Below are 25,750 nucleotides of genomic sequence, written 5' to 3'. Positions count from 1 at the left end.
GAGCTGTAAATGGTCAGCGTGCTGTGTTCGAAACCCTGGACCACGTTCCTCGGCAAAGGACAAGACGGGTGTGCACGTACTCTTAACCAGTTCAGCCGTGCATGGGATGTGACAGTATTGCCTGTGACCGAACAGCTTGCAAGGAACGAGACAATCCCTCTAGTAACTGCATATGGCACATTTCACAAGGCATATCCTTGGCCTGAGAGTACACCATGACGATTGTTCCTTCATTTCTCTGACCAGTTGGGTCCACACTTGAGGTCCATAATCAAGATGGAGAGCAGCCAGCTTGCTCTATAGGAACGCATGCAACAATGTTCAGTAGACGGCATAATCCCGACTCCTGCATGGACAAAAACAAAATGAAAAGCCACACCAAGTCATAAGCATCAAAGTTCATTGTGAGGAATTATTGATCCATGACCGAGTACTGTAGAACGGGTAATTCTAGCGACTATTAATTTTAGCGTTTTCCCATTGTCAACCGGTTAGCGACGTTTCATTTTAGCGATTTGCATTTTTCTTCATTGTACACATTTTGATACTGCATTCTACTACTGTATGTACAAACCATCACTACCGTGTACTATGAGTGCTAGTACGAGAGAACATCATAAAACATGTGCTAACTAGTACTACTACTTGAAGTACTAGTATTACTACTTACTACTCACGGATCACCAGTGCACTACTAATGTCTCAACGGATTAACGACTTGAAACTTTAGCGAAAATGAGTCGATCGCTAAATTCACTAGGGTTTTTACGTCGCTAAAGTTACCCGTTCTACAGTAATCGGTATAATCGTTTCAGCCCTACTTGTACAGTGCGTATCGGTTATAGCGTGGTCGTGAAAAAGAATATACTGCCTACAAGAATGAACTCTCATGTTTTCATAATCATAACATGGATTTCAAGTGCACATTTATTCTTACAAGCAATTTTATAGTACAGTAGAATATATCGGTCCTAAGAATGGACTTTGTGTAGCAAAACATACCAGATTAGTACAAAGTATATCGCCTGTAGTAATAACATCCGTCCAATGCAGTTCCGACCTGACTCGCGTTGGGTCGTAGTGCTGCAGGTTCAACTGTTGTGGTCATGTAACTCATGTTGCATAGCCACATGGTAAGCCTATGTGACTATGCCCAGCCGCATGCACTGTAACACTACATTGTATGTACGATGATCTTCCTGACTCCGTGTACATGCACGTGATATGTCACACTTGATTTATCGTGTGTAAGAAATATCGGAATAAGAATAGAAAGTCGTTTTTCAAACACCCACACTATAACCGATGCCCACTGTACTTCGTAGGTGAACCCAATCCCACGGGCCACGACACGCTGATACCACAGGGTCCACCATATGCCATCTTTACACGGTTTAATGCGCAGCTTCCACATTCCATACCGGTAACACAACTACAAGCACATGCGCCTCTATGTGAGACCAATCGACCTGCAAAAGTTACAAATACGGCAAAAGCGTGTGTATAAGCGCATGGGCCATTACAATATGGTCCTCTTGTCAGGGTCTGTTCACTGCAGTGCTGTCCTTTTTTCTCGGCTTACGGGGCAGGAATACCTCAACAGGAATGTCCCCGTTGTGTTGGTGATGTGCACGCGGCGTGGGTCGGCTAAGAGTGCAGTGTGGAATGGTGGAGTGAGTTAATTCACCGAGAAACGATGAAGGTAATAATTGCGCCTGCCGAACACCATGAGACTCCAGAACATGTCTTTGTCTATGGAGTAATTAAGAGTGCATACATACTTATTTAATTCTACCCAACTTCCCATGACTACCATGTATGAACTGCGAAATCGGGTGAAGAGCCTCAATGGACATCGCTCTGAACTACAATTTTGACCCTCGTTTGCAGCTGATCTGAGAACGCGATCAGCCTTTTGAAGTGTATCTGTTCACATTCAAAACACCCATTAATATTTGTAACATCGTAGATAATTGTCCTCAAGTTTACGAGAAGAAAATCAGAAATCCATCAGCCATACTAGTTTTCGTGATTCACGTGTATTGGCAACTAGGGTATTAGGAAAAATTCGCCAAATTTTTGGGCAAGTTACTATCAAGACAATTTTTGCTTTATGAGCAGCCTAGGACAATGGACTATACATACCTGAGATCTGGGCGGTGTCCGGTAGTTCTTTTTTGGTTCTCACGCCATCAAGTATTTTGGCATCCAAAAATCATAAATTCTGGACGACGCAAAATTGAGAAAAGTGGCTCTGCTGCAACATGACGGAACAATCTCTGGCGGAACGGCTTCCAGATTTTGTTTAGGGACTATCCTAGCCCTCAGCAGACCAAGTTACAATAGCATTCATGAAAGTCTTCCATGCCAAATCGAAGACGATCAAAATGGTGATTCTGCTCAAAATTGGTCCCAGAAAAAGTCGAAAAAAGCGGCGTCGTCATCTTCATTTTGCATAAAGATTCGGGTCATTTTTGGCCCTTGGCAGCGCATGGACTGTACAAGCAGCAAGTCATGCATGACCATGATGACCTGGCTGGCAAGTGAAGCGCTCGGCGCCAAGCGCTTCACTTGCCAGTCATGCATGACTTGCTGCTTGTAATTGAACTTGTATGGTGTGACTTGGTGCATTTCTGTTATAACGCACTTCGGTTATAAAGTACATTGTGTTCATCATCGATCAGGGTCAGGATCATGCAGGAGTATATCTACGACTACGAGTCGACGTCTGCATCTGTACAATCGATCATGTACCATGGTATGGCATGTGTAAGGGAGTGGTACTTTTGACTGCAGTGAAGACCGACTTTTGTTTGATTTGAACTTGAAGTTGAAGTCCGAAGACAAGAAACATACCGTAATAATCCTGGACCTGGCCTGGTTGCATCGACATAATCATTCCGTAGTCATTATAGCTACTCAGTCTGAGTTGATCTTGCTAACGGTAACTGAGTAATTCTAAATACTGGTAAAAAAAGTAATAGCAGGATACAGTCCATGTCTAGCGTACATGGAAATACCGTACGAGTATTCGTACTAGCATGAGATCCTGGCATGCCCATGTTTCGTTCTTGTAGACGACAGTTACTGTATATGGCCAATTTCCCCAAACCAGCAGTTGCAGTCCTAATTTGTTTGCTCATAGCAGTTCTGCTCGTTTCATTGTATCGTCACGATGACCCATCGAGGTGAGTGCCTACAGACAAACCCACATTGGTCATTGCCTTACTGCCGACTGTATCCGCTAACTACTACTAGTACACCGTATGCCTACCTGCATGGAAACTGGAAGTCATTTAAACAACGAAATGTACATTTCAGGTGCATGACAGTGTGCATGACAGTGGTATTCATGACTGTGCATGACATAGTCGTGCTCAGTGAAATCCGATCTTATGAGCAAGTTATCCGCATGCGCCAGTGTGCAGCCCAGTGTCCACAGGCCCAGTGCCGCATCGCAACCAGCGCAGGGTTTCTCACACAATCAGACTTTATTGAGCAGTGCCATAGATTGCATAGTACAGTTGAACGCCGATTATCCGGGCGTCGACTGTCCGGATGATCAATTATCCGGATCGCCTCATCGGGCTGTACAAAAACAAAATTAGTAGATTTTCGAGGTTTATGGTGATGTTCTCCACTCGGAGCACCATTCAAGCGATGCACAAGATGTATTACAACAGGTTGGAGTCAAAATGCAGAACAATAGTGTCATTTTGAGGAGCTGGATCCGTGCCTAGTTCCTGTGGTACTACCGAAAAGAATGAAAAATGATGAAACGTGCGGGAATATGCATGTTTTAGATAGATGTGTGACTGCTCCCGTATCCGAACATTTTTCTCATCCGAACCCCCTGGAAACAGCTCGCGCCCCCGAGGGGTGCGGATAATCGGCACTCTTCTGTACTGTCGATTATGAGTTATTGAGACAATAGGAGCGTATCATTGCTTGAATGAACAAATCATTTTTGATAAAGCATTTGCACTGTTACTAGCACCCTATCTGTATTCATAAGTTTGGAGCTCCTGTATTATAATCTTTGGCTATACCGAAGGTCTGTAACATCACGAAGTGACGTAGTGTGCCTGGCATAGCCATGGTTCACCCCCTTTATTGCGTACATGTGTGTGTCTGTGTGTATGTGTCTGAGGTGAGGTGTGTGTATGTGTGTATGTATGTAATACTATGTATGGATGTGTATGGATGTGTGTGTCTATGTGATCTCTCTGCAGGTTTCCTGTGGACACCGTGGAAGACAAAGATGCTCACTTTGCCCATCCTGGGCTCAGCAAGTTGAAATCCTCGACCAATCGTCACCCACAACCTGGCCAGGAACAACCCGGCACCCATGCAGAGCTGAGCTCTAAGTGTACCCCGAAAACTCCGCAGCAGTTGCTCCTGGACTCAAGCAAAAATCGCCAGTCTATGTTTTCACAAGCCAAGTTTACTGCTCCTAACTTCTTCCTGAACATGAACAGCAAAGGTTGGTCTCAGTGACTGTTTGGCTCTGCTTGTACGTTACTTCACATCATTGATATATGCCTTGCCAGTGTATCTATGCCCTGCCAGTACTCTATGTCCTGCCAGTGCACTATGGCTGCACTCATTTCTGCCTACATTGTAGAGTGGAGTAGAACAGATGTTGGTAAAAGAAAAGACGGTAGATGGAAAGTTCACGAACTCTTATCGATGCTTATCTTTCTACTCACCCTATGCATGCATGTACACGTACACGTATACAGCTGTGGCAAGCGAAATCCCACACTTGTCATAGGGGACAGCGCCACAAATGGACATCAATGATGTAATGTGTTGTACATTAGTTGTACATTAGAGCCGTATGCATCCCAGACAGGTCGAAAGGTCACAGCGTAGATACACACAGGTCACAGACTAGGTACACATAATAAAATATAAGGAGTATTGGCATCCAGTGCCCATTTATTTGACCACATTTGAACCTTGGAGGTGAACCTTGACTGTTACGAGTACGAGTTCTGTCATGAGACAGATAAAAGGTGTATATAACGGATGTACTACGTATGCATAGCTGCAGGGGCTGAAAACTGCATGGTGTAGTCTCTTGTGCCAAGTGTCGGATTTCGCTTGCCACGACTGCACTACATACTGTATTTCCGCGCATATAAAGCCATGGCGTTATAGGTGAAACATTGCTGACCAAATTTTTGGAGAAAATAGCCTCGGTTTTAAAACGCCATGGCGCTAAAAGTGAGAGACGTGTACATGCAAAAAAATTGGCAGAGTATGAACTTCGAGTACTTGTACGGTGCCGTTGCACGTTCATGTTGAGCATCCATGTACTTTCAAATTTCCCTGAAAATTTCAAATTGTGAACCTATTGTGTACAAGGTGGCATACAAACTTGTGTGAAGTTGTGATGGCGGTATGGCATGGACAGTGGGAATGGGTACATGCAGAGAGAATCACCGCTACTGTAGGTTCACTGAAAGAATTGAACTCACCTTTAATTAACGCCAGATGCAACTTCCTCCACATCGAATTTTGTTCACTTACCGGTATAACGCCATGGCTTTATAAGTGAGGGTGGCCTTATATTTGGATATAACGCCATGGCTTTATATGCGCGGAAATACGGTACAAGTACAGCGATGGTCACTTCATAGTGTGTGTGTGTGTGTGTGTGTACATGTGTGTGTGTGTGTGTACATGTGTGTGTGTGTGTGTGTGTGTGTGTGTGTGTGTACATGTGTGTGTGTGTGTGTGTACATGGGTGCATGTGTGTACCTGTGTGTGTGTATATGTGTGTGTGCGTGTGCACGCACACGTGCGTGTATCGCGTGTTTGTGCGTGTGTCTGCCTGGGTTAACACGGCATTCACATTCTCTTTCTTCAGAATATAGGTTTCACAGTGATGAGGATGTAAAAAAGCCGAGGATAGTCTACCTGCATCATAACAAAGCCGGTGGGACATCTATCAAGACGTGCATGAGAAGGATTGCTCAACATCTAGGTAAGACCAGAGTGCTGTGAACGTTGCAGTGAAGCAGTCCTACTTGTTCATAGCATGCTACAGTGCAACCTCGGGTATCTGCTTATCCAAAACTCTCCGGTGTCCCACCATGCTCTATTTTCTAAGGGCTGCTTGTCCAGGTCCGAGTCCATACTGTAAAACGGCTAATTTTAGCGACGGTGATATTTTAGCGACGTTAGCGAAAGGAGTGTTTTTGCTAAAGGTATATATATATCCTGGCAATATCCTGGCAATATCCTGGCAATATCCTGCTTTGTCACTACATTCACCATCTAAGACATTGACATGAAGTGGAAGAAACCATATCTTTGCTATCAGCAGCGAAACCAAGCGACAAATGATCAAAAATTAGAAATGGGGAAACGGTTTGTGGAGCACTACAACTTGTCATCACAACTGTCCTCTGGATCTCCAAATGGCAACCCTATCCGTTGTTATGGCAACCCTATCCATTGTTATGGCAACCCTATCCATTGTTATTCCTTAGAGTATTCAGTGTGATAGTGATGCCTCCTGCCCTTTCCAAAATGCAATGGGAGTCAAGGTAGCTGGGAGCAAAGTTTTCGATTAAATAGGTTTCCAAGTACAGTTTGTTCATTTAGTGTGTTGGACTTTGTACGGCTTCTAGAACTTTGTATGGCATATAGGACCCTCAAAAGTATGTGGGACTTTGTACGCCGCGTAGGACTTTGTACGGTGTGTATATACTGTGTGTAAGACTCTATACTGTGTGTAAGACTCTATACTGTGTGTAAGACTCTATACTGTGTGTAAGACTCTATACTGTGTGTAAGACTCTATACTGTGTGTAAGACTCTATACGGTGTGTAAGACTCTATACGGTGTGTAAGACTCTATACGGTGTGTAAGACTCTACACGGTGTGTAAGACTTTGTCTGTACTCAGTACTGTGTAGGACGTACGATGTGTAGCAAGTTGTACGGCGTGGTGGACTTTGACTTTTGAGTGTACGACTCAATGCGGCGTGCCCGACTTTATACGACGTGCAGGACTTTGTATGGCGTGGAGGACTCTCTACAGTGTGCTAGACTGTGTCTGGTGTGGACTTCTTACAGTGTGTTGGACTCTGTACGGCGTGTAGGACTCTCTAGAGTGTGTAGGATTCTACACGACGTGTAAGACTCTATACATTGCGTAGGACTCTGTACCGTGTGCACGACTTGGTACGGCGTGTACGACTTTGTACGGCGTGTACGACTTTGTATGGCGTTTGCAACTCTCTACAGGTCTGCTCTCGATATAACAACTCTCACTTGTACATAAACCTCGTTAGTACATAAAGTCAAATCCCGCGCCGAAACAGCATCACTCCCATACAAATGTTGTTCTACACAACATAATTCTACATAACATAAACCTCGACATAACACACGCTACAGCGGTCCCCGACGTGCGCACTCTCGATACAACATAAATTCACGTGCACGGTATGATCAAGCGGTAGCTGTAGCTAGGCAGTTTAGGCCAGTTTAGTCCTACATAACGTAAACCTCGGCATAACGCACCCTACGGCGCAGTCCCTGACGTGTACACTCTCGATACAACGTAGATTCACGTGCGCGGCACAATCAAGCTGTAGCCGTAGCTAGCCAGTTTAGTCCTATGTGCATTATATTCTGCGGCATTGATGGTATCTGATGTCGATGGTGGTACAGTGTGTATATGTTTGCACGGTTGAACCCGCCTTGTAATACCCTTCATTTTGAGGTGCATCTTGTATTTTACACACGGTTTTCTACATAAGATAAATCTCGATATAACATAATGTTTGCGTGGTCCCAGAGATTACGTTATATGGAGAGTAGACCTGTATATTGTATAGGACTTTGTACGGCGCGCATGACTATATATATATAGTGTGTAGGACGTTTTACTGCATGCGGGACTCTCAACAGCATGGAGGACTTTGTATAGCGTGTTGGACTCTCTGCAGTGTGCGGGACTCTCTACAATGTGCAGGACTTTGTACAACGTGTACGACTTTGTACGGTTTGTAGGACTCTATATGGTGATAAGGACTTTGTATTGCGTGTGGGACTCTTTACAGCGTGTAGGACGTTGCACTATGTGTAACTTTGTGCGGCATGTAGGACTCCTTACAGTGTGTAGGACTTTATATGGCGCGTTGGAATTTGTACAGCGTGTAGCACTTTTTGTATGGCGTATAGGACCCCCAACATTATGTGGAACTTTGTACGTTGTGTAGGACTTTGTACGGTGTGCAGGACTTTGTACGACATGCACAATGTTGTGCTGCGTATACGGTTATGTACGGTATGTACGACTCTCCACAGTTTGTAGGATATTGTATGGCATTCGGAGCTTTGTACGGCGTGTACGACTTTGTACAGCTGGCAGGACTTTGTACGAGGTGTAAGACTCCATGCAGCGCGTACGACTTTATACGGCATGTGTGACTTAGTACGGTGTGCGGGACTCTCTACAGTGCGTAGGAGTTTGTGCGTTGTGCAAGACTGTGTACGTTGTACAGCACTCTACTGTATTGATTTAACGCAATCAAAGTTAACGATCTATGGATTTTTGTGGTTTGGCGAGGTGAAATGCTAACGAATTCTGTCTCAAAACGGTAAATGACTGTACATGTACATATCATTTTGCACTTAACGAATTTTAACGGATTTAATGAATCGTAAATGATTGATAATTGTGACAAGAAAACGTTCTGGAACACTTTATTCGTTGCTATGGTTTTGTTATGAGTGCGCAGATAGTTTTAGTCATTGCATAATTTAAAAAAATGTTCTATAAAATTACTGGTCTCGGATGGAGAGCCAGGGATAAATTTATAGAAAAGAAAAGGACCAAGGAACTTCTTTTCTATAAAACTACTGGTATTACAGTACTGTAAAAGCCATATATGTAACGAAGTGCTAACTCTAACGAGTTAACGAGGAGAAATCTGTCGTTAAAATAGAAATCGTTATACAGAAATCGATTCATATACCGTCCTATTGAGCGTTGAGAATGAGACAGAATCGTTACCTTTGGTACACGTAAACCAGTCAATTTGGGGAAATCGTTATATATGCGCCTCGTTGGAATAATGGCTTTTACAGTATATGGCGTGTAGGACTCTCTAAAAATGTGTAGGACTTCATACGGTGTGTAGGACTTTGTACGGCGTGCATGACTTTATACGGTGTGTTAGACCTTTTACGGCATGTAGAACTTTGTTTGGTGTGTAGGACTCTCCAGTGTGTAAGACTATATGATGTGTAATGCTCTATACGGCGTGTTGGACTTTGGACGGTGTGCACGACTATCTACGGCGTACACGACTTTGTCCTTTGTGTACGACTTAGTACGGCATATACGACGTAGTAAGGCATGTATGAATCTCTACAGTGTGTAGGACTTTGTACGGCGTACAGGACTCCGTGCATTGAGTAGGACCCTATATGGCGCGTATGACTCTCTACAGTGTGTTGGACTTTATACGGCATGTTGGACTCTTTACGGTGTGTTGGACTTTGTACGGCGTGTAGGATTGTCTACTGTGTAGGACTCTATGCGATGTGTAAGACTATGACACGTCGCGTAGTGCTTTGTACGGCGTGCACAACTATGAATGCTGTGGATGCTATTAATGCTGTGGATGCTGTGAATTGCTGTGAATGCTGTGAATGCTGTGGATGCTATGAATGCAGGCATGACAGTGACCAAAGCTGTAACAGGATTCCGAAGACAGCAAATGGAGAAGCCTGCAGCTACATCTAAGCAGCTAGCTGCTTCATCGTTTGACTTGATCTACGGTGGCTACACGGCAGGCTTGTGCAGTGAAGAGGTACGGGTGCTACATGTTACGGTACTAGTATAGCTCTGTTCTGTGAAATGGGTATTGTGAATGATCTCTCTGAAGTTATGTTGCCATTCAAGTACATAACCACCCATCCTTGTCCATGGTCTATACGAGATGCCCAAGCTATAGGAGTTGAAAGTAAAGTGCTTCGCCACAACCAGGCTGATCATGGCAACACTGAGTTTTTGTTTATCCACTTGGATGCAGGTATTGCACAGATCCATGCATGTTTGGGTTGTTTCCTTCACGATAAGGTGATAACTCTGCTGGTGCTGACTGCAGTGAGCCATCATGCCCTAGACCCCATTGCTGCTATGCTAAAGAAGTCACACCATTCTGCGACGTGAATGACCTACCAAATACATATTGTACTTGCATATGCTCCAACTGGATCCTATAAGACCAAGCTACAAGCTACACGCGAGGGTCCCTGGTTCGAGTCCTCGTGGTGACAGTCAACTTTTTCTTCAGACTTTTACCGTTTGTGTCTTTCCCTCAAACTAGTGAAGATTATATGACCAAGGAGTCCTTGTTTGTTGTTTGTTGACTTGTGACGTCATCGCTTTTGAGCCCTCCTCTTTGTTTTCTTTAGTTCCGTGTACAGTCAACTTAGCTTATAACGACACTCGGCGGGGCATCAAAAAGGTGTCGTTATTCGCGAAGTGTCGTTATACCCGAAGTCTCATTATATGTATTACAGTGGGATGGGACTTTGCTCTGGGCATGGAAATTTTGTCGTTATTTGCGAATTGTCGTTATATCAGCAGTCGTTATTAGCGAAGTTGACTGTAGATGTACTTCATAGACCATGCACGATTTGTGTATACATGTGTTGTAGTTGAATACTGCCGGAGTACTAATTTGTTAGTGTACACCTTTAGAATTAGAAGTCAAGTGTTGACCTTGCGGTAGAACCTCTGAGTTAGAATGCTCCATTAGAATCATCGGGCAACCATTTTGGATTGCTTGTAAGGGAACCAAGCTAAAGGAAGAAAGAAGTGCAGAGGCCATCATGTATAGTTTGCAGAGTTGTGACCAGTCAAGTTTTCCTTTTTTTTTCTCCATTGTACGAACGAATTCCACCCGACAACAGTATTGAGTGCATGCACTGTTCATTCGGTGGACTCTGCTTCATTGTGTGTGTGTGTGTGTGTGTTTGTGTGTGTGTGCGTGTGTGTGTGTCTGTGTGAATCTGTGGATCTTTCCCGTTGCTTTTGTTAGCTCTATGCATCCTCTAGGCCATGCCTCTCCTTCACACTTCTACGAGATCCAGTGCATAGACTTGTATCAAGCTACATGTATTGTCAAAGAAACCAGAAAGATCAGCTATGTGGCTCATGGCTGGTAAGATCTTCAATCATTGAGACATTGTATATATGTATGTATGTAGACAGAACCAGATTTACACTCTTTGCTGCAGTCATAGACTGGCCCTGATGTCACTACTATTGTCAAGCACTAGCTGTGTTACCCGCTATTATAGTCCGTCAGACTGCACTAATACGGCCTTTGGACAATCCTTAAATAAAAATCAATCAATCCATACAAGCCACATTATCGTGGTTGATGGAATAGCCCAATTTTTTGGAAAGAAACCAGCATGCTATAAAATGAGCAGGCTATGAAACTGGCAGTGATAAAACTGATGAGAGTATTCCTGTGTACAACAAAAACGAGTAGTTTTTGGAGGCAGGCAGGCATAGTGGGATGGTCTAAGACCATGATTGAGAAACAGAGGGTCTTTGACCACGTTGTGGTGGATCTGATCTACTCACATCCCACCGCCTTAGGAGCTGCATCTGCGCCTTGATCCTAGAGGGCGGTGGCGTTCCTGCGGAAGCAGAAAACTTGGCCTGCAGCGGAGTCACACGCGAAACATGATTTTTTTTAAACATAAGTTTAGAGAGGATTCAACATGGAACAAAACAGAAACTAAACAGATAGGCAGCCGGGTGAGAGAAACAGACAGACAGACAGGCAGGGATTAAAATCACTGCTTTGACAAAACAAACTTTAGAAGTTGCGACTTGGGCGGTATTAGTGATGAAGTTGGTTGTTCCAACGAGGAACGCACGCTTCCTGCCAAACTTGACACTTGACTGACTTACGACTGCCATCCGGGGCACATGAGGAGCACGTCGCACCTTCTACTCGGCGAACCTGCAAGAAAGCACCACCCCCTGCTCAATACACAGTGTTTTGGGGAATTCACCCCTCATCAGTTAAGCTTGAGTAGGCTGAGGATGATTGTGCCTGAAATCACCACTAAGTCTTATATAGTGCTCTCCAGGCCAAACCATCACCAGGGATACAAACTTACAGAGACGCTTCGTTTCCAGCTCGACAAACACCTCACGAGGCCCCAGGTATGGCTTTGACAAAGTTACTTGAAAAAAAGGTACCAATTTATTGATCACCACCATCATCACGCTCCTTCTTAGGCCTCTTTGGCTTCCAATTACATGTACTTCTTCATGTCAGCTTGCTCTTGCACTTCTAAATTAGCTACTAGTAGAGCTACGGCAGTTACACACGTTCGCAATATTCGTACTCATGCTAGAAGTACTTCCTTACTGAGTGAACAGGGTTTTAATAGGAAACTGTAGTGGGTGAAACCAGTCGCAAATAATCTTATAAAGCTTGCACGTTTGTGATCCCTGAAACCTGGACGTTGAGCCTTCAACACAGCTCCTAGACAGCAGGAACATTACCTGCTCAAGTCCCCTTACAGCTGAGCTGCTGTAGTTTGTGCCCCAAACACACAATTTCAGTTACATGCACTCGATACCCCAATTTTAGAGATCCTACTCTGGTTCCGCCCGTACTAGTAGTAGTAGAATCCTAAAGGACGTTTTGGCTCTTCGTTGAGCTCATTTAGTTAATACACATAGACACTCAGTGTCTTTCCACTCGGAAACAATTCTCCTCATACTTCAGTAAGAATCATTATCATTAGTATCAGAGATACTCAAACTCGTGACTGTCCTCCAAGTAGTTATGATGAGGAAGCGTCTACATCACGACGGCTGGGGTAGATATTCCCACCAGCCGTACGCGACGCAGAAAATGCTAGTGTCAGGATAAGGACATCGTGGAGGCGAATAGAGACATACCGTAGAAGTCTCCGGTAAACGAAAGCAATACGACGGGAAAAGAAGAAGACTGTATAACCATAAACGGGACAAGTCATGGCAGTAAGTATAGAACTAGAAAACGAATGGGAACAGGGTTGACTTGACATAGAACGTACATGTAACAATAAATCGTAATGTTGTCCGACGGTAACACACAGTAGCCATAAATACAAGAGATGCATGCAGCCGTCAAATCAAGAGTCAATGTACAGAGTGAAGACGCATGCAATATCTAACACTCCCTCCGTTGAGGTACATAAGGCTGAACGAATGCATGTATTGTAGCTCAACAACGAATACTTATGATATTGCAAGTATTACTGGTCAAATGCGTAATCCACAAAAAAAGGAGTGTGTGTGTGTGTGTGTGAGAGAGAGGGAGGGAGAGAGAGAGAGAGAGAGAGAGAGAGAGAGAGAGAGAGAGAGAGAGAGAGAGAGAGAGAGAGAGAGAGAGAGAGAGAGAGCAGCGAACATAAATAACAGATTGTCATACTCTGCCTTGCAGGATCAACTGCTGCCGCAGACTGTTCGCTCGAGTGGCTGCCGCTCTAGATGCCCTCGGCTCTGGTACAGATGGCTGAGTGACGGGCGCTGGTACCACTGAATCAGCGGATGTGACGTCATCGGGTGTGTTACTCTCACGGTGCTCGCCTAACTCAACGGGATACAACCGTTGCAGTGGACGGCGCAAACATGTCACGCGACCGCCTTTGGTGGTGTGTTTCACGACTGCTCCGCGGACTTGTCCATCCTTGCTTGGCAGCAACTTCTCCACTCTTGCCAAATTCCATAACCCGCGGGCCACACCATCCTCGTGTATGACCACAACATCTCCCACGCCAACTTCGGCACCGTGACTTGCAGACTTTGGTTTTCGGTGAGCATTGCGTAGCTCCAGCAAGTACTCTGCTTGCCACCTTGTCCAGAAGTGATCGGTCAGCTGTTTGATGTGGACCAGGCGACGCAACACATCATCCCGTTGCACGGTGGCCAGGTCGACATCATCCGGGTCAATCATGGGGCAGGACAGCACTCGTCTGCCGTAGATGAGGTGGGATGGAGTAAGTGGTTCTTCCATGTCCTCTGAAGACACATACGAGAGAGGCCGGCTGTTCAAGATTGCCTCTATCTCCAGCAATGTTGTGAGCAGTTCCTCGTACGTCACCTTGGAGAGGTGTAGGATCTTCTTGAGACAACGCTTGACACATCTCACCATTCTCTCAAAGAACCCGCCCCACCAGGGGGCCTTCTCCAGATTGAAGGTCCAACGTACGCCGTGGTCTGCCAAGCGACTAGCCACTTCTTCCACGGTGAACAGTCCTTCCAGCGACTTCGCGGCTGCCTTGAACGTCTTGCCGTTGTCGGACTTCACCTCTCTTGGCAGTCCAAACCGGGCAGTGAACCGTTGGAAACAACGCAGGAACGACTCTGTTGACAGATCAGGCACAAGTTCCAGATGGAGAGCGCGAGACACTGCGCAAGTGAACAACGCAACATACGCCTTGCGGGTCTCATTGCCATCCTTCACGTACAGGGGACCAGCAAAATCCACGCCTGTGTACGTGAACGGAAAGTCCACGGTTGTACGGAACTGAGGTAGCGGTGGTGCTTCTGGCGTAGAGTATGATGGACCCTCGTGTCGCTTGCAGGTTGTGCATTGGTTGATAAGTCGACGTACAACTTGGCGACCTCGGACAATCCAATGCTGACTTCGTACTTCTGTCAGCGTCTCCTTGACACCATTGTGGCCAACAATTCCATGGCAACGTACCACAACAAGACTGGTGTACGGGTGGTTGGCTGGCAGTAGAACTGGGTGGATCTGACCGAACGTGAGTTTCGCATTCTGCAGTCTTCCACGACATCGCAGAACACCGCTGTTGTCTTCGTAAATACCGAACTCACGAACCCAGTTCGCATACTTCGGGTCTTGGGTTGCCTCTCTCTGAATGTCCTGAGCCCAGACCGCCTTCGCTTTCTCCATGTCGTCAGCAGAGACGAAATTCTCAAGCTGCTGCCCTTGCATACGCCTGACTGCTCGCTGTACCTGGGCTGTGACTCGTAGTAGCTTGGTCAGACTGCTGTAGCTGGTGATATCTATCACGGTGGAGATGCCCTGGGTCGGCGCAGAGCTTGCTACACATACGTGTGTCACTTTTTTCTTCTTCTCAGCTGTGCACTCTTCTGGCACTTCTCCCTCCTGGGGCTGTTGGCCGGGTGGTCGGTTTGCGGTGTGCAACCAGGCTGGACCAGTCAGCCACATTGACCTGTGGAGTTCTGCGGGTGTTGTGCCCCGAGACGGGAGGTCCGCAGGATTGAGCGTCCCTGGGCAAAAGCCCCATGCTCCTGTGCCAGTCAGTCGGTGGATTTCATCCACGCGATTCTGGACAAACTGTTTCCACTCTTGATCCTCATTGGTGATCCACCCGAGTGCGACTTGCGAGTCTGTCCAACAGTGAACAGATGAGATGAGAATCATCTTCTCTAGAGCTTGCCTCACTGTGGCCAACAGGCGAGCTAGGATCAGAGCTGATAGCAGTTCCAGTCTTGGGATTGTCTGCTTGGCAGTTGGGGCCACCCGCGTCTTGGCCATGACCAGCTGAACCGCCACCTCGTCACTTTCTACTTTCAAGTAGACCACGGCACCGTAAGCCGTCTGGGAAGCGTCACAGAACCCATGCAGAGATACCCGACCACTGCTGATAGTGCTGCTGCAGTAGCGACGAGGAACTCGTAACGGCGAGGCGTTCTGCAGTGAGTTGACGAGAGCGGTCCACTCTTGAGCCAATTGTGGCGATAGTGGGGTGTCCCAATCAAACCCGGCCACGTGCAGCTGCTGCAGAAACAACTTCAACTTTATGGTGACGGGTGACACTAAGCCGAGGGGATCGAAGATGCGGGCGGCCTCTGATGACACTGCGCGCTTCGTCATTCGGGTGCTCGGCTTGGCGAAGATGGCTGCTATGTCCACGACTAGTTCATCGTGCACTCGATTCCACTTGACGCCTAGAACTTTGTCGTTCTCGCTGCTGTTTAGTGATGTCTTGGCATACGTCAGGTCATCTTCCTGAGGTGATATGGAGCAAGTCACCAAAGCTGACTTTTCAGCTGTGTCGATGTGCTGCTGGACGGAGATAGAACTTGATGCAAACTTGCGGATGTTGAAGCCACCGTCACCCATGCGCTCCTTCAACTTGGAGTAGAGAGTGATTGCGCTTTCCTCATCGTCCGCTCCGGCAGCCAAGTCGTCAACGTACATTGAATCGCCCACAACGCTGACGAAATCAGGGTCATCAACTTGATACTTGTCCAGATGATGTTTCAGGGTTGCGTTCAGCAGGAATGGACTTGAAGTCAAGCCGAACATAACGCGTGCAAACCGAAAAACCTTGATTTGTCGGTTTGTTGAAAACGGATCATCCCACCATAGGAACCGAAGCACATCTCGGTCATCCTCACCGACGCGGAGCATGTGAAACGCTTTCTCGATGTCACCTGTCAGGGCAATGGCATGGCAACGGAAACGCATTAAGATATCGGGTATCTTCTCCAACAGATTGGGTCCCGCGTTGAGACAGGTGTTGATTGACGGGCCCTTGCCTGAGCGGGATGACGCATCATACACGACACGGACCTTTGTCGTGGTCTTGTCTTCTCGGACAACGGCTTGATGTGGCACATAGTGCACGTTTCCCACATCACCACATTCCGGGTCCTTGACTTCCTCGATGATGCCTGCTGCCAACTGCTCCCTCATCACCCTAGCATACTCATTGAAGACACTCGGCGTCTTCTCCAGCTTCAGGGTCAGGGACATTAGGCGCTTGTTGCTGATTCGAAAGTTGTCGGGCAGCGTTGCATGGACTTCCTTCCAGGGGAGTCGCACGGTGTAGCGTCCCTCTTCGAACGCCACCGTCTCATTAAATGCTGCTTGGACTTGATTTTCCGTGATTGGGTGTATCCCAAGAGACTCTAGCTCCCAGAATTGTTGCAGCTGCTGATCAAGGACCTGCGCCGTTAAGCTGTGCACCTCAGTAGCGAGGCATGTGCCTGTCGTACTAGTTGTGCCTGATGCAGGACCAGACAAGACCCAGCCAAGACGCGTATGGATGGCTGTCGGACCAGCGGCCGTCGTGATCGTCTTGCCCATCATAAATTGCCAGTACTGATCGGCTCCAATCAATAGATCGACTGTGGCTGTGCCGTCGCTGTCGTCTGCCAGTGTGAGGCCTTGGAGCGCACCGCAGCACTGGACTGCTTGTGCAGGGTGCTGGTTCTGGACTGGTGCACAAATTGCATCAATCACGACACACTCCAGCTGCAGGGGGTCTCCCTCCGTACTCTGCACGGTCAGATTCACCACGTCTCTCAAACCGCTGTCCCCACCAGAGCCTTCACCAAAGGCATTCACTTTCAAGCGTTCCTGCCTGCCTGTCTTTAGGTCCAGCCGCCTTTGCACATCACGTGTCACGAACGAGCGCTGGCTCCCTCCGTCGAACAACACCCTCACAGGGATCCCGTTGTCTCGGACTGGTACGCTTGGTGCGACGATAGCTTTAGCGGTCTGCAGCAAAACCATACTGTTGTTTTTGCTGGAGGATGTCAGAGCACTGACAGACGACAGTGTAACGCTGCTGGCGGATGGATTGGTCGGTCCCTTCTTGCTTGGAGCCGATGCTGCCCTAGACTGGTTGTTAGCGGCCGGCTTCTTTTCATAGCGCGACGTGGGTGGTGTCACAGGTGATGGCCTGTCAGATGTTGAGTCACACAGGGTAGTGTGGTGTCGACGTTGGCACTTGGCGCATTTCAACTTCGACTGACAGTGACGGATTATGTGGTTCGGTTTCAGACACAGAAAGCACCTTCCATTGCTCTTAACTATGTCCTTCCGCTTCTCTGTGTTCGTAACGACAGAGCACCTGGCCGTCTCATGACTCTGTCCACAGAACACGCAACTGGCACTTGCCGGGGACGTAAAGGCTGCTAATGCTGCTGCTGTTGGCTGTTCTCTGTAGGTCTGTTTGTTGCGTGTACCGGTCCCCTCAGGCTGTGTGGTGATGCCTATGAGTGTCTCCTGTGCTGTTGTTCTGTAGTCCGCTTCTCTTAATGCCCAGGCCAGCAGAGTGCATACCGTCTCCGCTTCACCTCTTTCTGTCATCTGGCGGTAGTACTGCGTCAAGAGAGACTGTGGCAGTTTCTTCAGGAGCTGCTGATAGAATGCACCAGCCTGAAGTTCCTGGCTGCGTCCAGCGTCTTCTAGGTGAATGACAGCTACTTGGAGAAGATCAGCGAACTTCTCCAGATCCTGGGCAGCTCGTTCCATTCGTATCACTGGTAGCCGCGCCAGCGCCTCTGTATGCACTGCTGTCTGTCTTCTATCGCCACCAAACTTCTGTTCTAGACGCCTGATTGCTGCGGTGTACGCTGCTGCTGAGTATCCATAAGATTCTATCGCTTTCAATGCTGAGCCCGTCAAACACTGACGTAGTTGCAATAATTTCAGCTCTGGCGATAAATCTTGCTGCTCAACGCAAACCGAGAATGCTGCTTTCCATGTTCTGTATGCTGTTTTATCACCACTAAACGTAGGTATCTTCACTTTCTTCAGGTGTCGGTACACGTCTGTTGGTGCTGCTGTTGACGATGTTGAGCTGGCTGTCATTCCAGACCAACTGGTCTGCGCGGGTTGCTGCTGCTGGTATTGTTGTTGTTGCCGCTGCTGCTGTTGCTGCTGTTGCTGTTGCTGTTGCTGTAGTTGTTGCCGCTGCTGCTGCTGTTGTTGTAGCCCAGACAACGGCTGTGGCCTGGGCCTCGGTAGCGGCGTGGAAAACCGCTGCGGCGGTAGCATGCGTGATAACGGCTGCGGCATAGACGACGGCTGCAACGTAGACAAAGGCTGCGATGACTTCGGCACATAGACCGACTGGGACGCGTACAACGGCGGCAACAAGTGCTGCGACACAGGCAACGGCAAAGACTGATCTGCCGACAATGGCGGCAACGACTGCTGCGACACGGGCAGCGACTGCTGCGATACAGGCAGCGACTGCTGCAACACGGGCAGCGACTGCTGCGACACGGGCAGCGACTGCTGCGACACAGGCAACGGCAAAGACTGATCTGCCGGCAATGGCGGCAACGACTGCTGCGACACGGGCAGCGACTGCTGCGATACAGGCAGCGACTGCTGCGACACGGGCAGCGACTGCTGCGACACAGGCAACGGCAGAGACTGATCTGCATACAACGGCGGCAACGACTGCTGCAACACGGGCAGCGTCTGCTGCGACACGGGCAACGACTGCTGCGACACAGGCAACGGCAAAGACTGAGACGCAGACAACGGCGGCAACGACTGCAGCGACACGGGCAGCGACTGCTGCGACACAGGCAGCGACAAGTACTGATACGCAGACAACGGTTGTGACATACATGAAGGCAAGGGCTGCGACAAAGACTGCGACACATACAAAGGCTGTGTGTGTGTGTACTGCATGCGTGTGCGCTGTGATTGCATCCTAGACACAGGTTGCGATGCAGTCTCTGGGGTCTGTTTGCCAGGTTGCCACAATGTGTCCATGGAGTTGTTGGTGTGGGCCAATGGTGCTGTCCCAGTGTTGAACTGCTGTGCATTCTCAATCATATACTCGGTGCTTTCTGGAACAATCACTGGCGTAGCAATGTCTGGCACGAAAGCGTTCGCCCACGTTGTATCACTATTTGCAGTTGCACCTTCTACGTCGTTTGGATACTCTTGCCGATCCTTCGTATCTGCCTTTTGATGATGACCATAGCCTTGTAAAGCCGTCTGATCACCAGCGGGTTCGCATAACGGCGCACTCTCGCCCGTTTCGGGAACCTGTGCGTCTGCCTGTGCACGACTCGTGCTGTCTGTTTGCTGCATATGGCCGCTCAGGACAAGGCCTGCAGCTCCTGGTGCGTGATCCGTGTCCTTATCTAGACTCGCTAAGTATGCTTTCACCTTATCGGCATTCCGGGTGTACTGTACACCACTTATACTAGAGCTCGCACGTGAACTGTTGTAGTTTGAACAAATTCCGTACATGTACTCACTAACCATAGCCACTGTGTTTGCATACATTTCTTGTGTTGCTACATACTCCTCGAACAACTCTGGATCCTCCCGCAATGTACTAAGCAAGCAATGTACTTTTAGGTCCAGCTCCACGAGTGACAGTTTGACAGCACTTACAGGTGATCCATTTTCGATATCGTTCAGAACCGCGATTCTTGCTTTGGCGAAGGCGACACTCTGGTCAGCCTTTCTCGACCTCGCATCCATTGAATCCGGCTCGAAGGACCAATTTTAGAGATCCTACTCTGGTTCCGCCCGTACTAGTAGTAGTAGAATCCTAAAGGACGTTTTGGCTCTTCGTTGAGCTCATTTAGTTAATACACATAGACACTCAGTGTCTTTCCACTCGGAAACAATTCTCCTCATACTTCAGTAAGAATCATTATCATTAGTATCAGAGATACTCAAACTCGTGACTGTCCTCCAAGTAGTTATGATGAGGAAGCGTCTACATCACGACGGCTGGGGTAGATATTCCCACCAGCCGTACGCGACGCAGAAAATGCTAGTGTCAGGATAAGGACATCGTGGAGGCGAATAGAGACATACCGTAGAAGTCTCCGGTAAACGAAAGCAATACGACGGGAAAAGAAGAAGACTGTATAACCATAAACGGGACAAGTCATGGCAGTAAGTATAGAACTAGAAAACGAATGGGAACAGGGTTGACTTGACATAGAACGTACATGTAACAATAAATCGTAATGTTGTCCGACGGTAACACACAGTAGCCATAAATACAAGAGATGCATGCAGCCGTCAAATCAAGAGTCAATGTACAGAGTGAAGACGCATGCAATATCTAACACCCAACAACACAAGGAGAACTATTTACCAGATGCTTGGAGTCCAGGGTGCGAAGGAACTTGAAAAAATATTGTACGTTGAAGAATTTTGGATAATACATGCACTCGTTGTTCTAATAGGTTCTCAACGGCTTTCTTGCTCTCTTTGCAGGTGAATGCATCTTCAGTGACTTTGAGTCACTGGGCGCAGCATCAGTCTGGATTCCTGCTGGCACAACTATCATACATCCCTGCAGACTGCAAAGCCAGTCCCAGCAGTAAACTACCATGCTGGTATCAGATGGTGCAGGCTATAAAGAAGAGGAGCTGTGGTCAGGTACATATCAAGATTACTTTCCAAGTTTCCATAAACCGGAACGTGTATCTCTGCAGATAAGTTTGAGAAAGTACAATTTATCAGCCGTTATGTTATTGTGTGTTGAATCAAGGCACAGTGAAACTCTAGCCGTGAATCTAGTCATGCAAGCCCAGGCTGAAGCTGCGGACCATGGCTTTCTGGACTCACCGAAAATGTCGTAAATGATGAATTCCGCAATGATGCGTCTCCTTCTCTTAGGACGTGTTCGATTGGTAGGATCCGGATCTAGATCAACCGTATCACGGGCCACTGGATTCACACCCTTTTGATTGGTCGAATCCGGATTCGGATCCAACGGATTTGGATCCGGCCAACCCACCTCGGGGCCTGAGCAGGGTGCCCGTGTCCAACGGATTCTTCTTTGCCAATCAACCTTTTTGGCACGAAAACTCCACATTCGTTCGATTGGACCTGGAAGAATCTGATGATACAAGCAATCGATCGGGATCTGGATCCAACCAATCGAACATATCCTTATGCAGTATTGCACACTCTGGTTTATGCACGTTTGATGGATGTGGTGTTTGAAGTTAGTTGGGAGGTGTGGGAAGCCGGGCGGGGGAGTCACTTAGATTAGAGAAGTTCATTCACTCCTGTCTCCTGTGAGCTCATATTACTTTGCACTATTTGCTCAACAGGTTTAGTGACTACTTGGAAAGTTTGCGCGAGAGGTTGGTCTTTTCTTCCAAACAAATATGGTCAATTCACATTGGCCTGGTAAGCAAGGTTGACTCTCCGTATGATGAGTTCCATACTCGCCATAATCACCAGTGCTTGGTACACTACGAGAGTGAGAGCTAGAGACGTACGAGGTAGAGAGCAAGGGTACTTGTTCGTTACTAGTCTCGTGCCAGTGTGCCACGGCGAGAGCCAGTGTGCCACGGCGAGAGCCAGTGTGGCACGGCGAGAGCCAGTGTGCCACGGCGAGAGTACAGAACAATGCCTATAATCCTGTGCATTGCTCGTTTGCTTTAAGTAACTTATAACTGGCAGTTTCTAATGGGGCTATATATACTGCTGTTTCTAATGGGGCTATATGTACTGCTATATGTACGGCTATATGTACTGCTGTTTTTGCAGGAAGACCTCGTAACACTGGCCAAGTGGGTTGCAGAGTGGTTGCCAGATACATTCGCCGCCATTGGCATGCTTGATGAGATGGAACTATCCATGAAGATGTGGGGAAAAGCTTCTGCACTGCCGTTTGAAAACCTGTGTACCGGCCAGGAAAGGTGAGGTAATTGAGGTTTTCACATCGGTAGATATTGACTATTAGTCTTGACCTCTTGACCTGAAGTTTAGAAGCTCAACATTTGCTGGATATAGCAGCTGGTACTCTTTTGTACTGTTCTGGCTTATAGGGAAAAAAGAAGACATTTTACATGTAACTGAATGACATGACATTACTACAGTGTAGTGGATGGTAGTGCTCAGTGAGATGTCCGTATTTACCGTATTTCCCTCCATACTCCTGATGTGAATACTGGTGTTGAAGTACCATAATCAAACAATTGTGAATGATCAGATGTGCTCGGTTTTCTGCTATCTCTCAACGGTCATCAAGACCAGCAGCTGAATCATAATCGGATTAGGTACTAAACATGATGTCATCCATCTGATTAGGTACTAAACATGATGTCATCCATCTGATTTCTCTGCACATGTCCAGTATCTCCCTGAATGAAAACACTGTTACAGCAGCAGAAGATACAAAGTCCAAGCTCATCCAGCTCGCTACATCTGATCCCAGTATACAGAGAGCATTGAAACTCGATACCATTCTCTACGAGAGAGCAAGGGAGATCTTCAACAAGCAGGTGTGTACTAGTAACAGTTAGGTAGCCAATAATTATTAGTAAAGTAAGTAAGTAAATGATCGTATCCGTTCCCGAAGATAACTCACGACGGCCGCTAACACCCAGTAAACCCTAACGTCAGATGCAGCGCCTAACAGTGGGGGTGAGTGGATAAGTCTCACCACCACTGGCACAAGTGCCGAGAAACCACACTAGCCTCATCCATGTACCCCTTGTGCCTGACCACAAGTTCCTCCGACTATGGGTAGCAGCACGGCTGGAAAAACTGCTCCCAGGCAAGACTTGAACCAGGTACCTCTCGTATCTCGATCATGGTCTTTGACCAACCCACTGTGCCTGCCTAGTCCAATTTGTACTAAAAGTATAATTGATGAAAACGAAGAAAACAGTGGGGCGCAAGTTATGCGTTAGAGTCCCCCAACTGACCCGATCTTGAACATTGAGATGCGCACTATTTAGCACAAACCTGACAAGGAGTACTGAGACATTCCATGGCATGACAGTGAGCTTTAGCACTTCTTGATAGCGCTAACCAACCGTAACTGCTATCGGTAATATTTTCACTGAGAGAGTCACACTTTTCACAAAGATCAGGTGAAAAATGCCCCTACAGTTTTGTGATTAATAAAGCACCCCCTACATTCGTTTTCACACAAACAAATGTAAACTGGAATGTTGCGTTTGCCTCCAAGAGAAGGGAGGCTTCTACCCCCGGTCCAGCTCTGACTCCCAAAAAATACCTTATCTAGTGGGGTGACGGCCCTTTGAAGAGCATGTGAGTTTTAGAGGCAGGCATGTAACTTATAATGGCTTCAAAGTCAAATTATTATTATTTCAGCAGCTTGGTGACTGATGCTGTTCCCATTTGTGCTTGTGATTGTTATGCATGCACGTGTTTTATGAGCAGGCTACTATTATGAAGGAAAAGTTCATGCCCATCAACAATGGCTGATTCTGCATATTGGAAGATGTTACTTCAAGTACATGTACGTCATTGTTTATCTACACCATGATGTGCAAGACTGCGTACTGGTCTGCGTTCCAGTGCATGATGTGCAAGACTGCGTACTGGTCTGCGTTCCAGTGCATGATGCATGGTGTGGCATGCAGCCATCCTTCAGCACTGTTATAGGGATAGCTGCAGAGAGATGAGTGCAACCCTGAGTGCCACCCTGAGTGCAACCCTGAGTGCAACCCTGAGTGCCACCCTGAGTGCATAATCAGTGTGCTGCTGCTGCTGGTGAATGAAGCCGACAGTGACAAGGTTGCCTCTTGATACTGTACCACCATGCCGGTGAGGAAGTCGAGTCGGGCTGAGCCCAAGCACGCCTGCTGCAGTGGAGTGATGAAGGATTGAGACACAAGAGTAAAGCTTTTGACAGCGAGCATATTCACACGTATGGACTATTTATAGCAGGCAACTTAGCCAGATTGGCTGAGCCTTCTGTGAACTGATTCTGCTGAAACGGATACAGCCGTCTACTCCACATTCTCACTATATTCACTGTGTTTCTGTGGTAGGACCTATAGTCGACCTACCCCCCCCCCCCCCCCCCAACGATGACCCATCAAATATTAAACACTGCCCTTGATTGTCATAAGTGTATTTAGGAGGCTCCTGGCTGGGTAAGAGCGTGACAGTGCTTCAGGCCAAAACTCGTGAACTTTTTCGTATTAATTCCAAGTTTTCGAAGTGATATTATTTTCATATTTTTATCGTCTTAGTCCTGTTGCCGTAACTGTTCCCTTTCTACAGTCTTCCTGTGGTCTTTTTATTTTGCTTGTAGTTGTAGAGGATGCCCGAGAGGAAAATTTTCTAAGACATTTGTTTATTATTTCAATCTGAAGATGATGACCTCCAAGTGCTTTGGAAACCATGGATGACATGGCTAATGAGTGTTGATAGCCATGGGGATCAAGTGAACCACCTGATGGATTAGCCCAGAACCAAAAAAAAAAAGTGAATCTAGTCTGACATCAATACCACATGGGCATAAGCGCATGTGAATCAGAGTCACATGACCCTTGTTGTGTGACAATGCCTCTTATAGCTTAGTCTTACCCTTGTGACAGCTCCAAGAGACCTGCTAGGATTGTCATGGTGTGGCCATTTTCACATTCCTGCCACATTGGTTCAAAATATTATAAGTAGTTGGTTGTCACTTCTTCTTTGCCTGAGAAGATGAAGACAAGATACAAAGGCACGCTACCTTCAAAGGCACGCTACCTTCAAAGGCACGCTACCTTCAAAGGCACCATTCTACTGTAGAAACTTGTACTGTTGTAGTATGTACCTAGGCTAGGCTAGGCTAGGCTAGTAGGCTGCCTGTGTCCTATTTGTAGAGCTACACAAACACACACACACACACACCACCACCACCACCACCACCACACAAAGTGACATACACACACATGTCTTACTAAAATTTAATACTATTAGTATTACTACTAGTAACACACAGGGTAGTACTACTATGTGGACTTTGGTGCAGACTGGATACACACACATGTACCTACTTGAATCATGACTAGTATTGACCAATTTCGGGGGGTTCTATACAATGTATAACATGTCATGATAACCTTTAAAACGGAGGATTCCTGGAATTGCGATTGCTCCCTGCATGCAACCTCTTCTTCTCAATGATTATGTAGTGCTATCTAAAGCTAGCCTACACAGCCACC

At 47.1% G+C, this 25,750-nt stretch overlaps 1 protein-coding gene across 1 annotated transcript; it reads left to right on the top strand.

Annotated features, from left to right (window-relative positions):
- Positions 1-2,830: 2,830 nt before the first annotated feature.
- Positions 2,831-24,946, top strand: LOC135822704 (uncharacterized). The gene is made up of 9 exons (XM_065335530.1): positions 2,831-3,188; positions 4,233-4,483; positions 5,876-5,992; positions 9,703-9,839; positions 11,076-11,198; positions 21,042-21,206; positions 22,329-22,480; positions 22,918-23,065; positions 23,973-24,946. The coding sequence occupies exons 1-9, from the start codon at positions 3,055-3,057 to the stop codon at positions 24,015-24,017; spliced, it is 1,272 nt and encodes a 423-aa protein (XP_065191602.1). The 5' UTR covers positions 2,831-3,054; the 3' UTR covers positions 24,018-24,946.
- Positions 24,947-25,750: the final 804 nt, after the last annotated feature.

Source organism: Sycon ciliatum, chromosome 1 (genome assembly GCF_964019385.1).
Source record: "Sycon ciliatum chromosome 1, ocSycCili1.1, whole genome shotgun sequence".
In the NCBI taxonomy this organism is placed as follows: Eukaryota; Metazoa; Porifera; class Calcarea; order Leucosolenida; family Sycettidae; genus Sycon; species Sycon ciliatum.
This window is presented reverse-complemented; position numbering and strand designations above follow the sequence as displayed.

Coding starts and splice junctions, on each gene's coding strand:
- LOC135822704 (XM_065335530.1), top strand. CDS start 3,055: ATGCCCATGTTTCGTTCTTGTAGACGACAGTTACTGTATATGGCCAAT. Junction 4,484..5,875: donor CCTGAACATGAACAGCAAAG/GTTGGTCTCAGT, acceptor CTCTTTCTTCAG/AATATAGGTTTCACAGTGAT. Junction 11,199..21,041: donor AGCTATGTGGCTCATGGCTG/GTAAGATCTTCA, acceptor CTCTCTTTGCAG/GTGAATGCATCTTCAGTGAC.